This window comes from Schistocerca americana, chromosome 9 (genome assembly GCF_021461395.2).
Source record: "Schistocerca americana isolate TAMUIC-IGC-003095 chromosome 9, iqSchAmer2.1, whole genome shotgun sequence".
NCBI classification, from domain to species: domain Eukaryota; kingdom Metazoa; phylum Arthropoda; class Insecta; order Orthoptera; family Acrididae; genus Schistocerca; species Schistocerca americana.
The window spans coordinates 49,128,740-49,153,024 of record NC_060127.1 but is presented as its reverse complement, the minus strand read 5'-3'; the positions used below and the strand labels follow the sequence as shown (position 1 = coordinate 49,153,024).

General features: G+C 39.2%; 1 protein-coding gene across 3 annotated transcripts in view; it reads right to left on the bottom strand.

Moving 5' to 3' along the window:
- The window catches only part of LOC124551167 (histone acetyltransferase Tip60-like), a 107,395-nt gene that overhangs the window by 15,702 nt on the left and 67,408 nt on the right, over window positions 1–24,285 (bottom strand). Inside the window, exon 9 of one of the 3 annotated variants that reach the window (XM_047126149.1) lies at window positions 17,147–17,229. In XM_047126149.1, coding sequence (XP_046982105.1) covers window positions 17,147–17,229 — 83 coding nt within the window. Of the gene's footprint in view, window positions 1–16,568; window positions 17,230–24,285 lie in introns of those variants that run through there. The other 2 variants (XM_047126150.1, XM_047126148.1) reach the window with 2 other exon arrangements.

Here is a 24,285-nt window from a genome sequence, read left to right as displayed (position 1 = left end):
ACCATCGAACACTCAGTCTTCTTTCACACGCATCAAAAATTCTAATAAGAATAATTTTGAAAAGAGTTGAAAACCAATTGAATAGCACTCTAAGTGAAGACCAATTCGGTTTTAGAAGCGGTGTAGGGACGAGGGAAGCAATCTTATCTTTAAGACTAATAATTGAGAAACAAATTTCCAAAAACAAACAAGTATTTATAGCCTTCGTAGACCTCGAAAAGGCATTTGACAATGTTGTATGGCCAGAAATGTTTAGAATTCTGAAGAAGGCTGGTCTGAAATATAATGATAGAAGGATAATCTTTAAAATATACCAAAATGAAACAGCCTTAGTTAAGAAGGAAAACAAAGAAGAAACAGCAAGAATAAGGAAAGGAGTGAGACAGGGATGCCCACTATCTCCAGTAATTTTCAACGCATATATCCAAGAAGCAATAGACAAAATAAGAGAGAATATTGAAGTAGGAATAAAACTTAACGGAATGAAAATAGATATGTTGCGATATGCAGATGATATCGCCATAATTACAGAAAGGAAAGAAGATTTAGAAGCCGCACTCAATGAAATGGAAAACACCTTAAAAGAACAGTATGGAATGAAAATAAATAAGAAAAAGACTAAAGTGATGGTGAGTGGCGCCCTGAACTACAATGAACCCATACGAATAACAATAAAGGGAGAGAAACTAGGGCAGGTTACAGAATTTAACTACTTAGGTAGCAAAATAACAGCAGATGGAAGGAGCAAAAGTGACATTAAAAACAGAATACAACTTGCCAAAATAGCATTCAATGGAAAAAGAAACTTACTGACGAGTAGAAATGTTAGTTTGGACGTAAGAAAGAGAGTCATGAAAACCTATGTGTGGAGTACAGCCCTTTACGGATGTGAAACTTGGACTAGTGGAAAAGAAGAAAAGAGAAGATTAGAGGCATTCGAAATGTGGTGCTACCGGAGAATGGAAAAAAATCAGCTGGCGAGACAAGGCTACAAACGAAGATGTCCTCAGAAGAGTGAAAGAAAACAGATCTCTTTGGCGAAATACACAGAAAAGAAGAATAACCTTCATAGGTCACATTTTACGGCATAACAATTTCATTAAGAGAATATTAGAAGGAATCATTGAAGGAAGAACTCGCCGAGGACGACCTAGATTAAGCTACATTCAACAAGTAATAAATGACATCGGGTGCCAGACCTATGCAGATATGAAGAAGAAAGTTGACAAAAGAACGGAATGGCGTGCTGCTGCCAACCAACCTGTGGGTTGATAACCGAAGAAGAAGAAGAAGAGGGACATTCATTAAATAATGCAACACATTTTTTTCATGATCAATTTTGGTTGGAAAATGCAGAATTTATTGTGGAAATCTGTGAAACATTTCTTCTTCAGCCCCTACCATTTCATGAACTTCTGATAGCTGGAGGCACTGTACGTAGCCTTCAAACCGGCATCTGTAGTGGAGCCATGTTCCAAGTAGATAGCTGTCATTGAGTTTCTTTTGGCAGAAAACCAGATCACAGATATTTGTAGGGGCTTGAGGAATTCCGATGGAGAGCTGGCAGTGAACAAAAGCACGAAGAGTCATTGGGCGAGGCAGCTGTCAGCATCACAATTGGTGGTGCAAACCTGTCCGATCTCCCGTGTGCCAGCCAGCCACACACAGGTGTGGCTGCTGCAATGTTGGAACATGTGGACACTTTAATTTGCTGACACTATCAGCAGATCACCATCACAAACCTCGCCAATCAACTGGATGTCTGTTAGTGCTGACACACTCATCCACCAGTTGGGATACTCAAAGGTGTGTGACCACTGGATTCCTCGCAGCATAACAGAAGACCATGAAGAGCAACAAAAAACCATCTGTGCAGAAATGCTTGTGCATTATGAGGCAATTTGTGACAATTTTTTTTTTTTTTTTTTTTTCTCCGAGCATTGTCACAGATGATGAAACACGAGTTTATCATTTTGAACCAGAAACTAAACAGAAACCTACAGAGCGGCACCACGCCACCTTTGCTCTGAACCAAAAGTTCAAAGCCGCCCCTCAGCCGGCCAAGTGATGGCAAGTCTTCCAGGGGTTAGTCTGTTTCATCTCGTCTCTCATGATACAACGATAAACTCTGAAGTGCACGGTGCTACCCTCAGGAAACTGAAGAAACAACTTTGGTGTGATCATTGCCACAAAAATGGAAATGAATTACTTCATGACAATGCGAGGCCTCACATCAGGCTGCATACTCTAGTGAAGTTAACAAAACTTCAATGGATTGTTCTTCCCCGCCCACCCAACAGCCTTCACCTTGCAATTTCCAGCTTCCACATGTTTGGCCCGAAGAAGGATGCACTCCGCAAGAAGCTCTGCATAGGTGAGAGTGAGGTTACTGATGCAGTGATGCTGACTTTTACCACCAACCATTAGAGTGATGAAAGACCGTCTCATTGAAGAGATATTATGTTAAAAAAACAGTTTTGTAGCCAAAAGAGTGTGGAATAATATAATGTGTTGGAATCTTGGCTAAAACCAACTTGCTTTCAGAAAAAAAGGGTTGCATTACCTACTGAATGCCTATCCCATAAGTAAAATAAAAGAGCCCTACAATAGCAGTTTTTAAGAATGGAGTAGCTTGATTGGTGCTAGAGACTAAGAAACTAAATATAATTCTCATAAAGCAAAGAGGTTGGCCTGAATTGGCAAATGAGTTGTTGCGAAGGTCTGACAGGGTTTGAACTGCGACTAGTCTGGACTTTACGGAAGGGTATTGGTAGATCAGGCTAGCAACGTATTGTCGACAATACACTGCCTTTCTGTACGGGGAAAAAAACATATCAATTTACCTGTTCAGTCTTCATGTATCAACACTGGCCTTTGTAATAGCCCTGGGTGAAAAGCTGCAGCATGACTAACCAAAGCAGGTGATTGTTTAGATTGATGATTTGCTAACAGCCACAGAATGCCAGATAGAACACAATACCACTCAACCGAGAGTTTTCAGATCACCTATGACAACAGACTAACGGTAAATCTGAGGAACTCTGGATTTGGACAGTGGCACGTTAAATTTTTAGGACACACAATCAGCCTTGAAGGAATACTGACAGACCCATCAAAACTTAAGGCTACAGGAGAAGCACCCGAGCTGAGAATTGCACGACAAGTGCATGCTTTTACTGAAAATTTAGGAGAAATCCAAGTTCTCAAAGCTTCCCACCTGTTAGCGCTCACAAATCGCCTTTCCGTGTGGAGGTGGGATGTGTTGATACCAACATTCGGACCTTACACAATAAATTCATCTTGTGGCAGACAGCTCAATTTTTGAACAGGGAGCCCAATTTATTTCAAATGGTGGAGGAAGAACTGTGGCTTTTACAAGTACGAGTGCTCAACAAATGGAAGCTGAACTATGCAGTGACGGAACTGGAAGCATTGGCAGTTGTGCGAGCATTTGAAAGTTTTCCGCACTTTTTGATTTGAAGGAAAATGGTGTGGAGTGATCGCAAATAATTGGCATCCATGTTAAGTGCCCAACTCTCATGTGAGGGGTTTTGGCACTAGATTTGTACGAATTTGAGATCAGGTTTCATCCAGGCAAAGAGAATGAAGTACCCAATGCTCTATTTCACCTACCACAAGGAGAAGAGAAAAATCATCTGACTGAAGGAGGAAAAGAGGGAAGGCAAAAATACTCTGCCTGAAGCAGGTACCACTTTAAAATTTCCTATACCAGCCGTACGAGAACATGTGAAGGAACAAAGGAGAGATCCTTGCCTATAGCAAATAATTCCCAAATAGGCTGACAAGTAGCAAGTAAAACTCCAGCAACATGACCTTATTTGGATAGTGTGCTGTTTCAAAAGGATTAAATCAATTTACATCAGGAAATATCTTCCTTCCATCCTTGCAGTGCAGGTGTCGAGAGAAATTGGTTGAATATTGTGTATTACACACATTGCGAACATGGTAAGTGGGGTGATGAGGACTGGTGAACTAGATGATATAATGAAGTCTCATCACTTGGGTGTACGCAATATGCATCGTGTGAGATTTTTTTTAGAGGAAATACCCATATCTTTCATGCAAGGGTATCAAATTCCTACACAGCACACAAGCGGCTGTCAGCGAAAAGACAAGGGAAAATTTGTTTAGGGCTCCAGGTAAGCAGAAAGAAAGGAACAACTTGAAAGCTAACTCAATTAAGTACAACAGAAGTGACTTGGTGTTAGTGAAGATGTGTGATCTGTAAAAGAAGACCACAAACTAGAATAAAAGAATTATTCTTATTTATAAGGGGCCCTTCCACATACCAAGGATTGTGCATACCAATTCAACTGAACTGATGCACCAATAATCTGCTGAAGCATCCTCGTTTATAATGTTGTCTCAGTAAAATCTTATCAGTCTTGCCTGATTAAAGAGCACATTTAGCTGGAGCTAGGGTGAAGTTTACCTAAATGAATAAAGTCTTATGTAAATATCCTGTGATTATGTACAACTTTTGATTTTGTTTATGATGTCAGAAGGAACTGTGCGAGACACAGGAAGGTATGCCTGGCAATGAAGCATGGAGGTAATGGTCGGGCGTGAGCACAGCTGAGCGGTCCAAAATGCAAAGTGTGCTGCCTGGCAGAAGCCTGATGGGAAAAAACAACTTCTGTCATCAATGGAGTGTGACTATCTGTGACCAAGCAGCACAATTGGGATTGGAGCCACTGCGAACTGTCGCAGATAAGGATCTGCCCAGCTCGCATGTCATACAAAGAAGTCAGCACAGGCATATTGTGAATGGCACGCTGACTAACACCACTTGTCAAGAGAGACACCTCTGTTCGACAAGAAAGCAGTGGACTCAGAGCAAACCACAATGACGACGTTGTGGATAGTGCACAGGCAGCTGTACTCTGACCGGCTTTATGGGGACATATTTGGCACGTGACTAGAGTGTCGTATGTGTCAATCAGGGACAATCCGCACCGAGACCATTTTCTGGACTGCTGAACCAAGCTGGCTGGAACACAGTTACCGAAACAGGGAAAGGAGAAATAGAAGACAAGCTGTCCAAGGACCTATGATTGGGGTAACTAGAAAGTAATACTAATTATTTTGCGGAAAATGATGATGCGACCAATGAATACAGAGAACAATTTATTAGGCAAACTGATGCTATTAAAGAGCAGCAGAAAAGTAGATTTTCAAAATAATGAACAGGGAGAGCATAGTGAATTTTGTGAGTTGTGACAACTTGGAGCAAAAGCTAAGCAATTTTCCATCTTTTTATTGATCGTCTCTCCTGCTCAGTCATCACTATTTGGGAAGAAATAATCTATCTTCCTTTACTTGTGTGAATCTACAGACCATATCATGTGTCAAAAGGTCCAAGATGGCAGCTGCAGCGTAATACGTGTTAAGTTCGGCTCGCTAATTTTAGTTGAATTTGAGGGTGCTTTCGCAAGTGGTGTTGTCTAGCACTAGTGGAAATTGTGTAAACAACAGTGTTCTGTGCAGTAGTGCTACTTTTTCTGTGCTCCACCAATATCTACGCTGGAAAAAATGGTAAACAGGAAAGTCAACAGCAGCACAACCAGCAGTGGGGAAGCAGCACATGTGGCAGGCCTGCTCTTTGCAGAAGGTTAGGCTGCAGCTCCCAGTATAGCAGAACTGGTCCGCTCTGAAGTAAAGACTGCACTTCACGACAAAGATAATCTCCATGTGATAGACACTATGTCAGATGCAGTAACAGCAGCAGTATTGGCCAAAATGTGTGAAACTGTTGAGGTCAATCTTGCCAAAACTACAGCATTAAAAACGCCTGTCCGAGTACAAGAAAAAGATAAGAGAGTTTGAAGTAAAACTATCTGCCATGACAGATGAGCTAGAACAGTCCCAAAGGCACAGCAGTCTACGACTATGGTGTAGCAGGAAATAGGGAAGAAGACACAGACAACCTGCTTATACTGGTCGCACATGAAAAATTAGGTGCTGAAGTGACTGACGTACATTGACAGGAGCCATAGATTGGCACAAAAACTACCAGGTGCTACCAAACCTCGCCCAATAATAGTTAAATTTGTCTCATACTGAAAAAGGGCAGAGATCTTTACCCACAGTGCTTAGCTTGTCGAGTAGGACGATAGAGACAGAGCCTCATAAGAATTGCTGATCTTAAAAAGGGAAGACAACATCGAGCAATCTCTGTGATGTTTGCAATGTAACTCCTGCTGGTGCTTTGTCAACGAACATGAAAAATGCCTTGTAGATGAGAATTTATATTTTCATTGTGCCTCAATTCTTGAGTTTGATCTTAATAAATTCCCAACAGTTTCACACTAACGGGGCCTTTCCATTAATAAATTATTTGTATGGGAATTATCTAAGAGCAATTGCTGGAACACTTGACTGCTTTGAGTAATACTCTATTTTGGGATGAATATGTCACAAGAACTGATGTCAATTTGATCATCAGTCCACGTCCTGTCGACTTAATACTGTCTGAATGATCTAACAGCTGTGTTGCCTCATGCATGAATTCTGTCAACTGTTATAGCTACTATAAGTCAGTGCTGAATGCACACATGCGCAAAGATGTTCACGGCAGTATGTGGGTAGGGGAGTGGGGAGGGGGGGCGCAGGATACTCTCCAACCTTACATGTTCCCATACCATAACGAGTAAGGTAACGCAAGGTTCACAAGACTATGCCAATGAATGAGAATTTTTTACCAGTAGTTACACATGAAAGAATTGCGGTTCTCGGGTTATATCGTTTCTGATCAGGACTGTAATTAGAATCTGGTAACAGATTATGATAAACAACCCTAAAATTTTTATTTTCTCACTTCACATTGAAACAAGAGCTTTGATGCGAGCAAAGGAAATGAGTTACATGCTTCTCAGAAAGCTATTTACTTGTGTACTACTATCGAGTGCAGAACAGCTCTTTCGTTCTTTTTGTTTGTGTTGCATTCTGAAGTCACCTCATCTTACTTTGCGATTAAGTTCTCTTCCTACTGGTGTAAGACCACTGGTTAATATTCTGATGACTAATGACATGATACTGGTTCCACATGTTCCATCGTATCTGGGAACATAGTTTCACTTTGGCTACGCGAAGAACGTGCACATACTGATGTCAGCACACTGCGTTAAAGGCCAAGATGATGTCTTCCTGTTTGTATTTCAGTGTGTGCTGGAGTGTCCGTTGGTCGATCAACATGAACACATTGGGCACTGTTGAACACTGCATTTGTCGCAATATCCATACTGCACTGTTTTTGCTAAATACATTACAGATGTGATACATTCCCCACGAATTTAATTAGCATAATGTGCAGGACACAGTTTGGGTGAATATTAATTTTATAGTTTGCCGCACCAATAAAATACTTCACACTGATATTTACTGTAATCAGTATTGTCACATTAAGGTTACCTCATAATGATATTTATTTATGCAATATTGTACCAAACTTTTTTCCTTCTCATTAAATAACCGGTAAACCTTTAATTTTTATTGAATAAATTTGTGTTCCTCCTATCAGCTTATGAGGTGGTCTGTTTAAATGAGGGCACTGATAATGCTGTCGTGGTCACTCTAAACACACACTAAATAGCTGCATTACATTGCATAGGTTTGAGAATATGTCACCACTGGTTGTACAGGGCATAACGGTGAAGGTGGATGATCCTGTGTGTCCAGTGAGAGAGACATTTGATGTCTGTCTGACAACATATGCGCCCATCTGTTCGTTGGTTGCTGGCACCTAGGAGAGATTTCAGAGTTTCTTGGCAGTGCAAAACTGTGAGGAGGAGGTCGAGAGATAATGGACTCTTATACCAAAGAACTGTTATAAAGGAATGGTTCACTATGTATCAGAAGAGCGATCACACAGCTTTCGTGGAAGAATACACTGCCTTTGACTGGGGAGTCATATTTTCAGATGAGAAAATCTTTTCTTCCTGAGCAATGCCCCAGTTCATGTTAGATGTCAGTAAATTAATTGTGTATAGTTTCATATATACAAGCGATTTAGGTAAAACTGGCTTCACGTTATTGCCGTACAGAACACCCTTTATAAAATTGGTTTTCCTCCTTTTATAGTTACACTTTTATGACACTGCATTTGTTCAATAAATGTTTTCATTGAATTTGTGGGATGTTTTATCAACATTAAATAGTTTTGATATTACTAGGTGTGCTGCCTGCGATGAGAGTGGTTTAGTCCAAGGTATCCTGTGGAAAGAGAAAGAAGTGGACGCTATTCTTTTGTCGTTTGGGGCTATACCTCTGTTCGGGGAGCAGTGCCCCTGTGACAAATTGAAGGCATTCTCAAAGCAGAAGCCTATGTTAATATTCTGGAGATATCAGAAGCGAAGTGTTGAGATGCTGTGTCCTCAAGGCGACATCTGTTTCCTGCAGGTATGGACAGCAAATAAAGTAAAAGTTTTTTCATAGATTTTAGATAGTCACTTATTTTGTTATTGTTATGTCATTCACAAATCTGATACAGAGTATATTTGCACCACTAAAACATATATTTAATGTTCGTTCTGGTATTAGCATCACACAATGTGACAATTTTTATATTGTTGGCACTAGAGCCATATGCCTCAGCTTCCCATGTACAGTTGCTACCTGTTACGCCATCGATGGGATTTATTTGTGCAGCATTGTTGCAAACACACAAGTTCAAACTGTCAACCAGTTTCTGTATCAGAAAAGGAGACCATTAGCTCTGTAAATTAGAAATTTTGGTAAGTATTAGGTATATTGTAGAGGCACCTGTATTGAGTAAGTGACTTGCAGCTTTTCATCCAATGGCTCCGAGTTTCTGGGGAAATCTATTTTGAAATTTTTTTTTTTTTTGCATACCTCCTATACACTTAACGTGAGCTTTGTTCCAAGGTAGTGAAAGTAGCGCAGTGGCCATATAGTTCACAGTTATGATGCAGAAGGTACACACTGTAATGATCCCGATAGGAGGGAAAAGAAGTACGGAAGTTACGATTTTTCAGTAAATTAAACTCAAATTAGTTAAATTTCGTATGGGTGCAATTATGATGCAATGTTTTTCAATGTCATTAATATATAATATTTCGATCCAAAAGAGATTGCAAAAGCAAGGTACAGTTATTTAAACTGTTTTAACACGAATATTTAATTAGGAACTGTTATGTTTCGCTCATATAGGCTTATTCGAAGTGTCAGCGTATGTGACTACGAAATTGCTCGTTATAAAATTTGGCCAGGAAAACCTGATTATTCACTACACTTAGTATGAAAAACAAATAAGTTTAATAATACTTTTGTACTGTATACTCACGCAATTTACAGATTTGCACTTTTTAACCCCAGTATTATGCAAATGACAAAGGTCATATTCAACACTTTGTAATCCAGCAATTTCACTTGGTTGACACTTGTAATTATTTGTAAAATCCACCATTTATGTTTTTAATCTACACATCTCAGCACCAGACTCATTCATAACTATTTCATGTAGATAATTAATTTAATAACAATTTAATTGACTCAAAAAAGAGAGAGAATTTGTTGATCTCTTTGGGAGGTTATAAATACACGCACTGTCAAAGACCAGCAGGCAGTTGGCTCAGTGTAGTTGTGAAAGTTAAATCAGTCAGTGTTTTTAGTGCCGGCTAATTCAATTGCATGTAAACGTGTGGATCACAGAACCAAAGAGGTTGATGCAGAAGATGTAACTGTTTTGTCAGAGACGCCATGTAAACTTTACGTGTGTTTTTTAAAGAGGAATAAAAACGTATGATGACTTTTATAAAACTACTAGATGTCTCCAGCCTTACCTTTTTTTAAATCTGGACTTCTTATAAATATATTATACTCTACACAAAAAAGTGAAGAGCCATAAACTTTATCTTTGAAACAGTATTATTCAGCGTTGTGAAGAGCACCCTGTGAACATCTTTGAAATGTTTCGATGATAAATTATAATCTCCTAAAGCATGTGACATTTTCAGAATGAGATTTTCACTCTGCAGCGGAGTGTGCGCTGATATGAAACTTCCTGGCAGATTAAAACTGTGTGCCGAGTTCGAGTCTCGGTCGGGCACACAGTTTTAACCTGCCAGGAAGTTTCATATCAGCGCACACTCCGCTGCAGAGTGAAAATCTCATTCTGGAAACATCCCCCAGGCTGTGGCTAAGCCATGTCTCCGCAATATCCTTTCTTTCAGGAGTGCTAGTTCTGCAAGGTTCGCAGGAGAGCTTCTGTAAAGTTTGGAAGGTAGGAGACGAGGTACTGGCAGAAGTAAAGCTGTGAGTACCGGGCATGAGTCGTGCTTCGGTAGCTCAGTTGGTAGAGCACTTGCCCGCGAAAGGCATAGGTCCCGAGTTCGAGTCTCAGTCGGGCACACAGTTTTAATCTGCCAGGAAGTTTCATGTGACATTTTATTTACTAGCATAAAACTGAATTTTCATCATATTAAGGCAGGGGGCCGTTATAACATGAAAGGAACTAAAGAGGTTTTCTGCACTCGATAGTAGCATGACAAGTCAGTAGCTTTTGTGAGAAGTATATAATTCATTTTGTTCTATCATATTACAGCACTGAGAAGTGATAAATATTTTAGGGCCCTCCATCCTGGCAGCCTACACCACATTTACAGAGCACCCGGGACAACTTCGAGGGATGGCGTGGTTGGAAACATAAAACCAACAGTCTCTTCTTTCGTGCATAACTACTGCTCACAAATACTTATTTATGGATTTGCAGACAGAGTTTTTATTGTGAATGAATCTTGTGTTACCTTATTCATTATGGTGTGTGGACATGTAAGGTTGGAGAGTACCCTGTACCAAAGGAATGAGAGAATGTTCGCATTCTCGACAACATCTCACTACTTCAGTACTGCTGCAACTGCAGCCATAGATTCAGATCTCACTACAAACGTATGTTTAAATCCAAATATGTTTTTCTCTTCCTCTATTTTAACTCAAAACAACAGCAATGAAATCTACTTAAGGAATCCTATGAAATACTCGAGTTCATAATTGTCAGATGACTGAGTTTACCTCATTTTGCCACTTACTACTATAACATTATCAGTCATAAGGTCATTTATGTCCCTCATTTTCACTGTATTTTGAATGGTGGAGCTGGAAGGCTGGAGATACTGGATGTACACCACAGTAAAATATTAGTATTTGCCTAAATATTCATCTTCAGATTGACAGTAGAATAACCACTCAAAAAAGCCAACATGGAGCCAAAGAGGTACAGCATCCAGTGTTATATTTTAAGAAACATTCACAGTAGTTGGGTGTGGTGGACTGTATCACTTTATCAATTGTCTATCACTTCCAAAATGAGATGATGATCTACTGCAAAAAAAGGGACACTGCCAGAAAGATGAGAGCATATGGCATTTCACTGCAATTAACTGGCACATTATGGGTGTGTGTTATGTGCGGGGTACCTGGGTGTGGATGGTCTTCACCCACTGCTGAGCAACTCTTTCATAAGCAGAAAATAAGTCTCAGCTACAATCCAACACAATGGGAGTTTAACATCATGAATCAGCAGTGTATAAATAGTCTCTGCAAGTACTAAAACTGTCTGCCCAGCATTGCTATCTTATTACACCTTTATCAAATATCATCTGAATATTGTAGCAGGATAGAGGCATCATTCATAGATAATACCACCAGGGACTCCATTAATAACATCATGCACCAGCTGAAGCGCTGCATAATTAGCACAATGCTCAATATGGTGAATGTATTGTCATCTCGATATCTTGCTGTCTAAGTGTAATGCAAGCTGAAAAAGCTCTTCAGCATGGATGCTCTTCACTTTTACTGACAAAACATCGGTAGTGGTTACACTGTAACCACTATGGGTAGATAAATGTCATTCTTTAGAATTTATAGGCTTAATGACAGTGTTGCTTAAGGATGGCTTATTCCAGACTTATTGTCTGGATTTTTCATACCTTATTTCTTGTCCTGATGACAACTGCTTTTCCTTTCATATTAGCAGAAGCTCGAATTGAACTTACAACGCACATTTTTGCTGGTGTCAATCTTGAAATTGTTTTCTGAGCCCGCTTTTCAACTCATTCTTACTTTGGAATGTAAAGTTATTTCTAGCTTACAAAGCATCTCCTTGGATGTTCACATTTCGCAATGAAAGCTGAGCTTTTCTTTCATTTGTGTTGTTCTGTTTCAGGGATGGTGCCAATGACAATATTCTTCACAAAAACATTTCCAAAGTCTGTAAAGATCAAAAGACAATACTTCCTCTCAATGTACGCAGTGTAACCACTCGACTCTCCAGACATGTGGATCACATTTGGTGAATTAGCTTTTCAGTTTTCAATGCACTTACAGAAAAACAGAAATAATTGTGACAGTTGTTTCATCTGCAGTCACAGCATCTGAATATTATTAGTAACTATGCTTTAGTTCTGAAAGGCAAATAAAATCCATTGCCATATACTTTTTGTATTCATGCCTTCATTTGCTGTGTCTTTCAGATACAAGAGGTGCTCACTTCCACACCAGGCTTCACATCCTCTGGCAAAAATTCTTCCTGCTCGTAATATAACAAAATTGATAACACAGAATACGATTAGTAACACTGTGGCTACTGAGTTACTTCCTGGATGACACATAAATACGCTGAGAAATTTACTTGATATTTCCTTTCAGTTTGAATGAATAATCTGAGTTATTTTCTTTAAAGGTGGGACATCAGTATATCAATTTATACTTTTAAAGTCCAGGGAAGTCAGCTTTCGAGTCCAGGGAGGTCTTTCTATGCAGAAATTACAACTATTCTAGTCTTTTACGATTTAGTTGATCATTTCTAGCCGCCGTTGGGACAATAAGGAAGAAAGAACTACAACAGTGCTTCAGTGGCACTGAGATAATTTGTTTGCTTCTGAAATGAGAACTGCTTTGGGTCACGGTTCTAGTTTCACTGAAGGTTTTTTTAAGCAGTGTCATGATAGAGCTACAAGCAGTCACATCCAAAATCAATAAATAAATTACAACTATGAAATAGAACATCAAATAAACACAGACTATTCCGAAGTCCAGAATGAGTAATATTATCTAACTCTCTAGTGTCCTGCGTGATGTCATACTGGGTCTGAAGGGCTACAGAGACTACAATGTGTGTCTCCTTTCAGCTTAGTGCCTTGTGTGACATCTGATAACACCACCTCCCTAGGGATCTCTGGTGGCATTCATATGAATCAGCAGTGCAGACACAGTGCACCAATGTAGTTTCGTCATCTGACCACTGCTGTGAACAGCTATGTCATGCCAGGTAACATCGTTGCATTCACTGTCTTTGTATTACTACTGTTTGTTGCACTATTCTGATATATTATTTTATGTTGCCATATCGCAAATACTAAATATTGTTTGGGAATGGAATAACTATTCTGCACTGTGCTGTAATAGGGGTAGCAAATGCATGTGACAAATGTGTTACATTGGGCAATGAGTAACACAGTTATGAATGAATCCCAAACTACTTTATTTCGTGAAACAATAGAACTTGTGATGAAACTGAAGTTACAATCACAGTTTATCATTTTTGTAGCTATCCACTGAAGACACACTATTCTGGGCAAGCCTGATGTCAACGACATGAAAATATTTTTACTAAGGTGGTGGGGGTGACGATCGCTTATGAAACAATTGCAGTTATGACACGATACTTGTCAGCACGTGGACAAGTATCCCCTTAATATTCCTTTTCCTGCTGAAAATGATGCTGAAGGTGTTTGGCTGAATACAGGAGGACTGCAATGTTTGAGAAAAGTCTGATCAACTACAGTGGAAGAAGGGAGATTTTGCTACAGTCATTGGCCATTGTTACTATTCCTGTATTGGCTTCTACTGGACTAATGAGTCCTCTGGAATATTTCAGAACTCTGATGACAGATGATACACTTCACAACTCGTTAGACTGATCAAATCAGTACAGGACATAAAAGGCTGGAACAACTATGACCAGAAGTTGGAACTGAAACAAATGTTAGGCATGTACCTGAGAATGGGACTTGCTCAAATGCCTTTCATTTGCTGCTACTGGAGACCCATATGGCCCACCCATTGATTTGTTATGTTACAGCATGAAACATATTTGAAAAATTGTTGAGCATCCTCTACTTCAAGAATAATTTATCATCAACTGACAAAACGAACTAAAGATAAGCTCTGGAAAATTTGACCTTGACTGAGTCAACTCAAAAAAATGTTTGAAAGAAGTTCCAGAGGAACACCACAGCATCAATGAAGTAATGATTGCTTTTAAAGGTAGAAGCACCATGAAACAATTTATGCAAAACAAATCCATAAGATGGGGCCTCAATATGTGGAGGAGAGCCATGAGCTTCTGGCTACTTATACGACTTTGGCATTTATCAGGGCGCAGCAGGAAAAAATTTAAAAAGGAAGAGAGAAGAAGGGAAAGGGCTCATGCATGAATTGGTTGTAAAATTAACAGATCATGTTGCCAGGAAATTACAGTTTCAAGGTATATGCTCAAAACTTTTACAATATTCTTGTTCAGTATTTGTTGAACAGAGGCACCTATTTCACTGGAACAATAAGAGCATATAGGCTGAAAGATTGTGACCTGCCCAACGAAAAAGACATGAAGGCCAAAGGACTAAGAGCTATAGCAAGTCTAGTAAACCACACAGGACATTTCATTGTATTGAGATGCTATGACAAACACGTCACTCTGCTGTCATCCTTCACTGGTGTTGAGCCCCAAAATAAGGCAAACAGACGAGACAAATCATGAGAATATGTGCGAGAACTAAGACCACCTGTTATCCCCACTTGCAACATCTGTTATCAGTAGTATTGATCTGATGGACATCCTATCATCACTATATAAATCCCACATAAAATCAAGGTGGTATTAATATATCTTCTGGTGCACAATTACAGTTGCAGTAGTTCAACAACTGCAAGTTTCTTCAAGAACGACACATTTCGCTGCATAAATTCCAAGCACAAACTGCAAGTAGACTAGTATTGGCAGGGAAAGACCAACCAAGCAAGGACGCCTAAGTAAAGATGACATATCAAAAAAGAAGAGGAATGCGCACAGCCTCTGCCAGTTATAGGCTGCCAAAAGGACAAGTATGTTCGGTGGCATATACGGAAGGAAACGAACGAGATCTAAGATATGTATTGAGATGGCATCATATGAGAAGAGTGAAAAATGTGATGTATTTTTGTGCTTAAATACAAGAATTGTTTCGGAAGCTTTCACATATAAAAACTGACGAACTGAACTGGCTAATAATTTCTGTTGCTTTTTTCTATTTTATTGTGAAAAGGAATTAAAATTTTGTATAATGTACTCTTTAGCAAATTGGCTGCTGTTTCATAGCATATAACAATCTGACTGTGCAAAACTAAGCTGGTATTAACATATTCATTCAACACACAATTTCCCATAAAAGTGAGAATAAAAGATTTTGCAACTAGAACCTATAAATTAATTTAAAACCTTAATGACATGTCTGGCCATCCAGTATTTTATATTGTCTGCTGTATGGTTTGGCTAAAGTCACATTAAAATTTTGCAGTGGAAAATGTTAAGGGTCAGAACTGAACATGAAATAGTGACAGGAGGCAATAATTAGAACTTTTGGTGCAGGTCCTATGAGGTGGATGCTCATACCAAGGAGCTCAAAACTTTCCACAAATCCTTTTTGTGTGAAGTGGAAAATGTTCCAGGCAGCACTAAAATAAGAACTGTAAACTGATGATACCTTGTGGCCAAGTTGAAAGCAAGAAGCCTTGTTCAGTTTTAGAAATTTCTTCCTGAATAAAGCTACCCCAAGATCAAAGACCTAGCATGATGTTTGTTATCTGTATTTGGCCCAACCTACAAGCAGGCACAAACATTTTCTTTGTTGAGATTTACAAAATCTACATACAGATGTAACCTGAGTTATAAATATTTGAGAAATTAGGCTAAGTTAGAGCCACAGTTCACAAAATATTGTGTTTGGGTTAAACAACAATAAATTTCATTATAGTTTCCTTCTTAAATTTCTGAGAGAATGTACGTTTGTGATCTGATGGCCTATTTATCTGGAGACCCTTTATGATTACTATCGAACTATTTATTTACAACTGGATTAAAAACATAATGGCATTAGCAAAGGAAACTACTCAATAGTAGAAGCATTGAGAGGCTGATAATCGAAAAAGGAGACTGAAATCATGGTGAAGATTTCACAGGCAAACAGTCTCTCTCTCTCTCTCTCTCTCTCTCTCTCTCTCTCTCTCTCTCTCTCTCTCTCTCTCTCTCCCCCCCCCCCCTTCCCCCTCCTCTGAAGAGCCATATTAAGAGCCAAACGTTTATTTTATACTATTGTTGTCTGAAGTGTTATGCTGACAGTAATTTGCATTAGAAATACAAATGTGCTTCTACAGTTTTTGGTAATTAAATCACTAATAAATTACTCAACATCAGTACAGGCAGAATTTCAGTTTATCTGCAGAGAACTATTATCTACAGTGACTGACTGACAGCTTTACAGATTCTGCAGATTGCTCCTATTAGCCAATTTCCAATGGAAAAGAGAAGGATGAAAACTAACTACTTATTCTTATTATTTACATGTATTTTAACAACAACATTTCCCTGAGTATTTACGATTTGCTTTTACTTTCTGTTCATCAATACACATTAAAAATGGGAATACTTTTATTAATTAGTCATTGTTGCCACCCATCTTTGCTCCAATTTCTAAGGTAATCTAAATGACTGAAGTACAAAAACACTGGGGGATACCCATAAACATAACACAGGCAGTGTTCGAAAACACTCGAATCCCAAACACACTTCTCACAGTGGTCTCCTCACGCATCTTTTACACAATCTTCATTAAATAGCAGCAACAAAGTGTCAAACTTCACCTGACTTATTTTTAATAGGTCACTAAAATTAGGCTTCAACATTTTTGACACGAGGTCTGCGAGAGATTCGGCACGTGCCGATAACCGTCTCGAATGCCTAATTTTGTGACAAGCGGATTTATACATTTCAATGTCGACAAATTCGCAAGGCGTACAAATGACTCGCCACAGTACTGGCACAGGAATGGCTGCCGGTTGTCCCACTCACCTAAGTGTGAAATGTTTGATGCCACACAAACGGACTGCCCACAAGCTCCACACGAGAAGAGAAACTGGCCCTTGTGTGCAGCTCTGAGGACAAGGAATGCGCTTGAAAATTCACTGACTTATCTCCAGAACCAAGAGACATTAATTACCAGAGCTTACCACTAAAGTTTACAAGAATACTATTTTTAAAACTAATTTCGAGCTACAGAAGGAGGCACTTCGCAGCTGCCCTGCATTAAAAATCTTCCAAAATTACAAATACAGAAACAGGCCCTGTTTAATTTTAATGGTACATTTTTACCATACAAACTGAGGATTTCTACAACAGTGTCTGCTGATTACGATACAGCTGACAGCACTCTTAAGGAGATGAAAGACTTAATTCAAAGTGTGATTATTACAAAAATTATGTAAAACAGTTTTCCTCCCATTTAAGAGGTGTGACAAAGTAACAGGAATTTAATATTTTCACAGGGTTTATACAGACAATTTTCAATTCTTTTCTTTTATCTTGTTGGTTCACATGTTCTGGATATAGATTTGCATTTTCAGCTGTTTTGAATACATACTTTATTGTTGACAGTCTAAAGGTTGTGTGTGTTTCCTAGTGCTCAGCAAATTTTTACTTTTGAAAGAGATGGATCAAAGAATTTGCATTAAATTTTGCTTGATAAATGGAATAAAGTGCACCACCACATTCAAAATGTTGACTGTGGCTTTTGTCGAATCTAGTATGATTGAGACAAGAGCTTAAGAATGGTATAAATGTTTCAAAGAAGGTAAAAAAAAATTAAGACTACAACTGCTCTGGTTGCCCTAGTACATCAATTACTGACAACAATATGGATGAAGTAAAGAAAATAGTTCTTGAAAATTAGCGAATCGTCATAGAAAAGGTTGCCGATGTCAGCATACTCTTTGGCTCATGCCATGCAATTTTTTCACGTGTTTTGGACATGAAATGTGTAGCAGCAAAGTTTGTTCTGAAAAATTTTGACCAAAAATGATGTTGAGTACACATCGCTCAGGAAGTGCCAAATGAAGTTGAAAATGATCCAGAACTTGTAAAGAAGACCATAACAGGTGACACAACATGGTTATACAAGTATGACATTGAAACCTACATCTAATTGTCCCAGTGCAAACTGCCAAAAGATCCAAGATTGAAAAAAAATTAGATTACAATGTGAAAGCACATCATGAGTTCCTGCCTTATGGTTATACAGTCAATAAGGAATACTATTTGGAAGTTACGTGCTGTTTGCCTGAACCAAACTAAAGGAAACTGACAATTTTGGCAAAACCATTCATGGAAATTGCATTAAGATATATGCTGGAGAATCGCCAAAGGAGCTGAACATCATAATAACAAAAGGCAAGTTAAAAATTCTTCCAGGATTGGCAAAAGCACTGGCCCAATTTCTCAGGAGAATTACTTTGAAGGGGACAAAGTTTTTGACTATGAAGAATAAATGATACTTTACGGAAAACAAAAATGCCATTACTTTTTGATCACACCTCGTACATATAAAAATCTGAGCATCAAAATTAGAAAATTCAAATGAGTCGCAGACAGCCACAACAAAATGACAAGTGAGCGTATGGCCAAAGCCTTCTCCAGAAAGAAAAAGAGGGAGCGCGCGCGCGCGCACACACACACACACACACACACACACACACACACGCACACACACACACACACACACACACACACACACACACACACACACACGCGCGCGCGCGCGCGCGCGCGCACACACACACGCACACCTGCGAGCTCTGGAAGGTATTCTAATAAGAGCAGCCAGAGAGCAGTCGTTTGTGTAAGGTGTGCACATTTTCTTTCTGAAGAAGGATATAACAATCTTTTCGCTAGGCCTGTCTGCAACTCAACGTGTCACCCTTATGGTGAATAGCAATATGTATATATTTCGTAATATTGTTGATATTCTAGTCTAGATTTTCCATTGTTTGACTGCAAATGAAAAAACAGTTAATTACAGGAAGCTAGAAAGGGTGGATAGTGCTTAATTCAAGATGTAAACAGCTGGGTACCAATGTTTATCTTTGATTTCCTTCTCTGATGCCTTCCCCCTTCATCTTTGTCCCAATATTCCCCTTTCTTCCCAGTGAAAGGAATGCAAGTTGCAAAATCTTGAAAACATTTTTCTGTTTACGTATTCCTACCAGCAGTACTTCAAACTTTGAATCCTGAAAGCGAGTAATAGCCAGTTTGCACATAAACATGTCCACTTAGATTTACCTAATCTTCCACAAACTTAGAGTGGTTGTCTATATAGCAGAACACCTTAAAAACTGTACAGGAATCTACTGTTTCTATATCATAAACACTGCAGCAAACTGCATTATTCAGACCACCACAGCTGTTGACTATGAACACAGACTGGTTTTCTGCATTTTCACACCAACACCTACTGCTAACATTTCCCAATATACTGGTGAAATGGAAACCTACAGTGTTAAAAAACTCCTCTTTAGCTAGTGGATCATTACAGAAGGTTAGTAGGAATTTCATGCTTAAAGTCTGTAAAATTCGTGACTGACTGTGGAGTCTATGACAGTCTCATTATTTCTCTCCAGAAGTAAAGACCCAAGTTGAAAGGAACATGGATGTTAAGAAACTAATGGGTAGTTAAATAATGACACTACTACTACTGGGTGCACACTACACAAATCAGACTTAAAATTTCTTAAAACATTACTGAATAAATATTTGATACGCTGTAAATCTGGAGCATACATTTTCCTAAAATTCTAATAACTTATGCAACAATTTTGGTTGTTTACTCCATGCATTAGGAACTTTTACAGCTTTTATATGACCAGATGATAGTGGGTATTTATTTGATTAGGATTCAGTAGAAAACCAATAAAGTTCTCTGAAGAGCTTACCTCAATTTTGTACCAAACTAGATTTTTTATAAACAGTAATTTATAACTTTATGTAGTAGCTAGCAAACCCCCAGTTTCAACATTAGGTATTTCTCCACATTACAGCAAAATTAAACAGTTTTTCAGAATGCTACAGTTGGAGTCATCATCATCATCATCATCATCATCATCATCATCATCATCATCATCATCTGCATGATTAGGAAAAACAAACCTATAATTGTCAAATACAGCATTAGTAGTGTGCAGCTTGACACAGTCATGTCGATTAAATATCCAGGCATAACAATGCAAAGCAATATGAAATGAAATGAGGATATAAGGACTGTAGTCGTGAAGCCGAATGTTCGAGTTCAGTTTATTGGGAGACTTGGGAAAGTGTGGTTCATCTGTAAAGAAGACTGCCTCTAGCACATAGTGCTACCCATTGTTGAGTACCATCCAAGTGTATTAAAGGAAGATATTGAAGCAATTCAGAGGCAGGCTGCTAGATTCATTACCAGCAGGTTCGAATAACATGCAAATACTATGGAGTTGCTTTGGGAAGTCTGATTGGAATCGCTGGAGGGAAGACTATGTTCTTTTCGAGCAGCACTACTGAGAAAGTTTAGAGAACCATTCTTTGAGGCTGACTGCAGAAAGTTTCTACATCCACTAATTTACATTTTGCATAAGGACCAGAAAATAAGATTAGAGAGATTAGGGCTCATCCAGAGGCATAGACATTTTTCCCTCTCTCTATTTGTGAGGGGAACAGGAGAAAGTGACTAGTATTGTCTTGTGGACTATGTATGTAGATGTAAGACCACCACCACCACCACCACCACCACCACCACCACAACATACAATTTCCCAACCTCTCCCAGTCTGTTGGAAACATAAGCCTCTCTATTGTCTTCTGTCATTCCACCATCTCCAGCTTGATCCAGCAGACAATATAGCGTAGGTAACATGTTTTATATTTTTTTGGTCAAATCTTAAGATTTATTTAAAACATTACTCCCTACAAATTACACAATGGATTTTCATCTGAATTTTCATTGGCAAACAAAGAGTGAGAACTGGGCAATTAAGAAATATCTAACTAGTGATCTGAAGTAAAATTAAATGTTTCACTAACAGCTGCTGCTAGCTATGTAAATGAAGTGTCAAAAAATTCACCTCCTCAGGCCCTAGCAATTTTAAGCATAAAAAGTTGCACTGGTGCGAAAAAGGATTGCTTTGAACCAAGTACTAACTCTAGGACATTTCAAGGACAGAAAAACTAGGAAATATGAGTAGTCAAAACATTCATGTCTCCAGGGTCTAGCTATTGTGCACATAAAACGTTGCACTGGTGTGATATTTATCTGCCATAATGACTTCCTTCAAATCAAGTACTAAATTCAAGACATTACGAGAACAGCAGACACTTAAAAAGCAAGTGAGCACGCATTCTGAACACAAGAAATAAAACAGATTAGTGTAACATTTGAAGTGCCTTTGAATGCTGTTCGAAATGATGTGCAACAAATGAGATACAACAGAGTGAAAAGTTTGATGTTTAACTTTGAATATTATAATTTTAAAGATCTATCTGATGGATTATGTAGACAGTGCAGTCAGCTATTGTGCAATTGGCACATTCTATCATCTGTGCACAAAGGTCTAAGAAAAATATGAAAAACTTTTTTGTCTAAAAAATTTTCAATAAATAATCCTACAAATACCAGGAAAGGGAATTTGCATTCTCAATCAACACCTCATTTGCTGCATGCGATTTCAAGCACCATCAAAGGCATGTCAAATGATTCTAATATATTTTTCCTTTCAGACAAATCGTTTAACAAAGCATCTGACTTTATTCAATTTTTTAAATTATGGTAATTTTCTGATGTGCTCAGTGGCTTCTGCTGCGAAGGAAACATGTTAAGTGAAAAACAAACACATTCTGCCTGCTTCATCACAAATGGATCAGTTACAATCAGTATGTTGGCAGGACAACTAACTGTAAGAATGGCAAATGCCAGACAGACTAACTGGAAAAAAAAAGAAAACTACGTAAATGGAATTCACTTGTGACTGATGTGGCTCCCGAACCTTCATTCAATAATTACTTGGGTAAACCTCAGCAGTGTCGAACCCTTCCCAGGAAGGATTTGCAAACTATGGTCAATTCTATCAACTGAAAAAGTTTCCAATGACAGTAAGGTGGGTGTGGGTGTGTGTGTGTGTGTGTGTGTGTGTGTGTGTGTGTGTGTGTGTGTGTGTGTGTGGGGTTGTTTTTTGAGAGGCCAATGTCAAAACACCCAGTCTCGTGAACAGGGGTCGACAAAAGGTTTGTGAACTTACACTATGTGATCAGAAGTATTCGGACACCTGGCTGAAAACGATTTACAAGTTTGTGGCACTCTCCATCAGTAATGCTGGAATTCAACATGGTGTTGCCACACCCCTAGCCTTTATGACTCTCACAGCCACATGTTCAATGAGGTGCTGGAAGGTTTCTTGGGGAATGGCATCCCATTCTTCATGGAGTGCTGCACTAAGAGAGATCTATGTCGGTCAGTGAGGCCTGGCACGAAGTCAGCATTCTAAAACATCCCAAAGGTGTTCTATGGGATTCAGGTCAGGACACTGTGCAGGCCAATCCATTACAGGGATGTGATCGTTGTGTAATCACTCCGTCACAGGCTGTGCATTATGGACAGGTGCTCGATCGTGTTGAAAGATGCAATTGCCATCCCCGAATTGCTCTTCAACAGTGGGAAGCGAGAAGATGCTTACAACATCAATGTAGGCCTGTGCTATGATAGTGCCACGCGAAACAACAAGGGGTGCAAGCCCCCTCCATGAAAAACACTACCACACCGTAACATCACAGCCTCAGAATTTTACTGCTGCTGGCACTACACACACTGGCAGATGACGTTCACCAGGAATTCGCCATACCCACATCCTACCATCTGGCAGCCACATTGTGTACCATGGTTCGTCACTCCATACAACGTTTTTCCACTGTTCAAGTGTCCTTTCAACAAGTGAGGAGTCGTTTGGCATTTACTGGCATGATGTGTGGCTTATGAGCAGCTGCTCGACCATGAAATCCAAGTTTTCTCACCTTCAGCCTAACTGTCATAGCACTGGCAGCGGATCGTGATGCAGTTTGGAATTCCTGTGTGATGGTCTGGATACATGTCTGCCTAGTACACATTATGACCCTTTTCAATTGTCGGTGGTCTCTGTCAATCAACAGATGAGGTCCGTCTATACCCTTTTGTGCTGTACGTGTCCCTTCCCGTTTCCACTTCACTTTCACTTCGGAAACAATGGATCTAGGTATGTTTAGGAGTGTGTAAATCTCGCGTACAGACGTATGACAAGTGACACCCAATCACCTGAGCACATTCGAAGTCCGTGAGTTCTGTAGAGTGGCTTACTTGGCAGTAGGTGGCAGCACAATGCACTTACAATGAAAAACATATGTTTTTGGGTGTGTGTGGATACTTTTGATCACATAGTGTACACCACTGAACTGCCCGTTTCCGAGCCAAAAATATCCTTTTAGAACAGGAAGAGTTACCCCAAAATATAACAACGTACGACATAAGCCAATGAAAATAAGCAACATATCTTTCAGAATGGCCACAACAGCCGAAGAAATTGGAGCTAACACCCGGGCTTACCTACAAACATTCTTCCCACACATTTTTCACAACTGGAAGAGGAGAGGGGAGAAAATGAAAGTAATAACCCACACAACAGACCATACAGTGGATGCTCCCACAGTACAGATGCAAAAGCATACACTATTCTGACCCAATGTATCCAGACACCACTTCATAACACAGATTTGACCACTAGAAGTGACGAGAGGCAAGTGCACCAGTATACAAGGAGGCAGGAGTATTGTGTCATCAGTAGAGAAGCAGTCACAGTAGAATGTGTCGATCGAAAGTTTATTAGTAATTGAGTGTCACAACAGTGATAAGTCAAACAGGAACATTTCAACCCTTTTCAATTGCCCAAGTTAACTGTTGGTGATGCAACTGCAGCAGAAGTGCAAATGAAGAACCATAGCTACACCAAGATCAGCTAGATCAAGTACTGACTGACAGCAACCTCCAAGATCAAGTAAATAAATAATCAGCACATGAAATCAGCAGGAAGAATCACTATTTCTGAAATGCTACCCAAAAGTACAGCTACAACAAAACATTGTAGAGTGTTAGAAAGAATGGGGTCAGC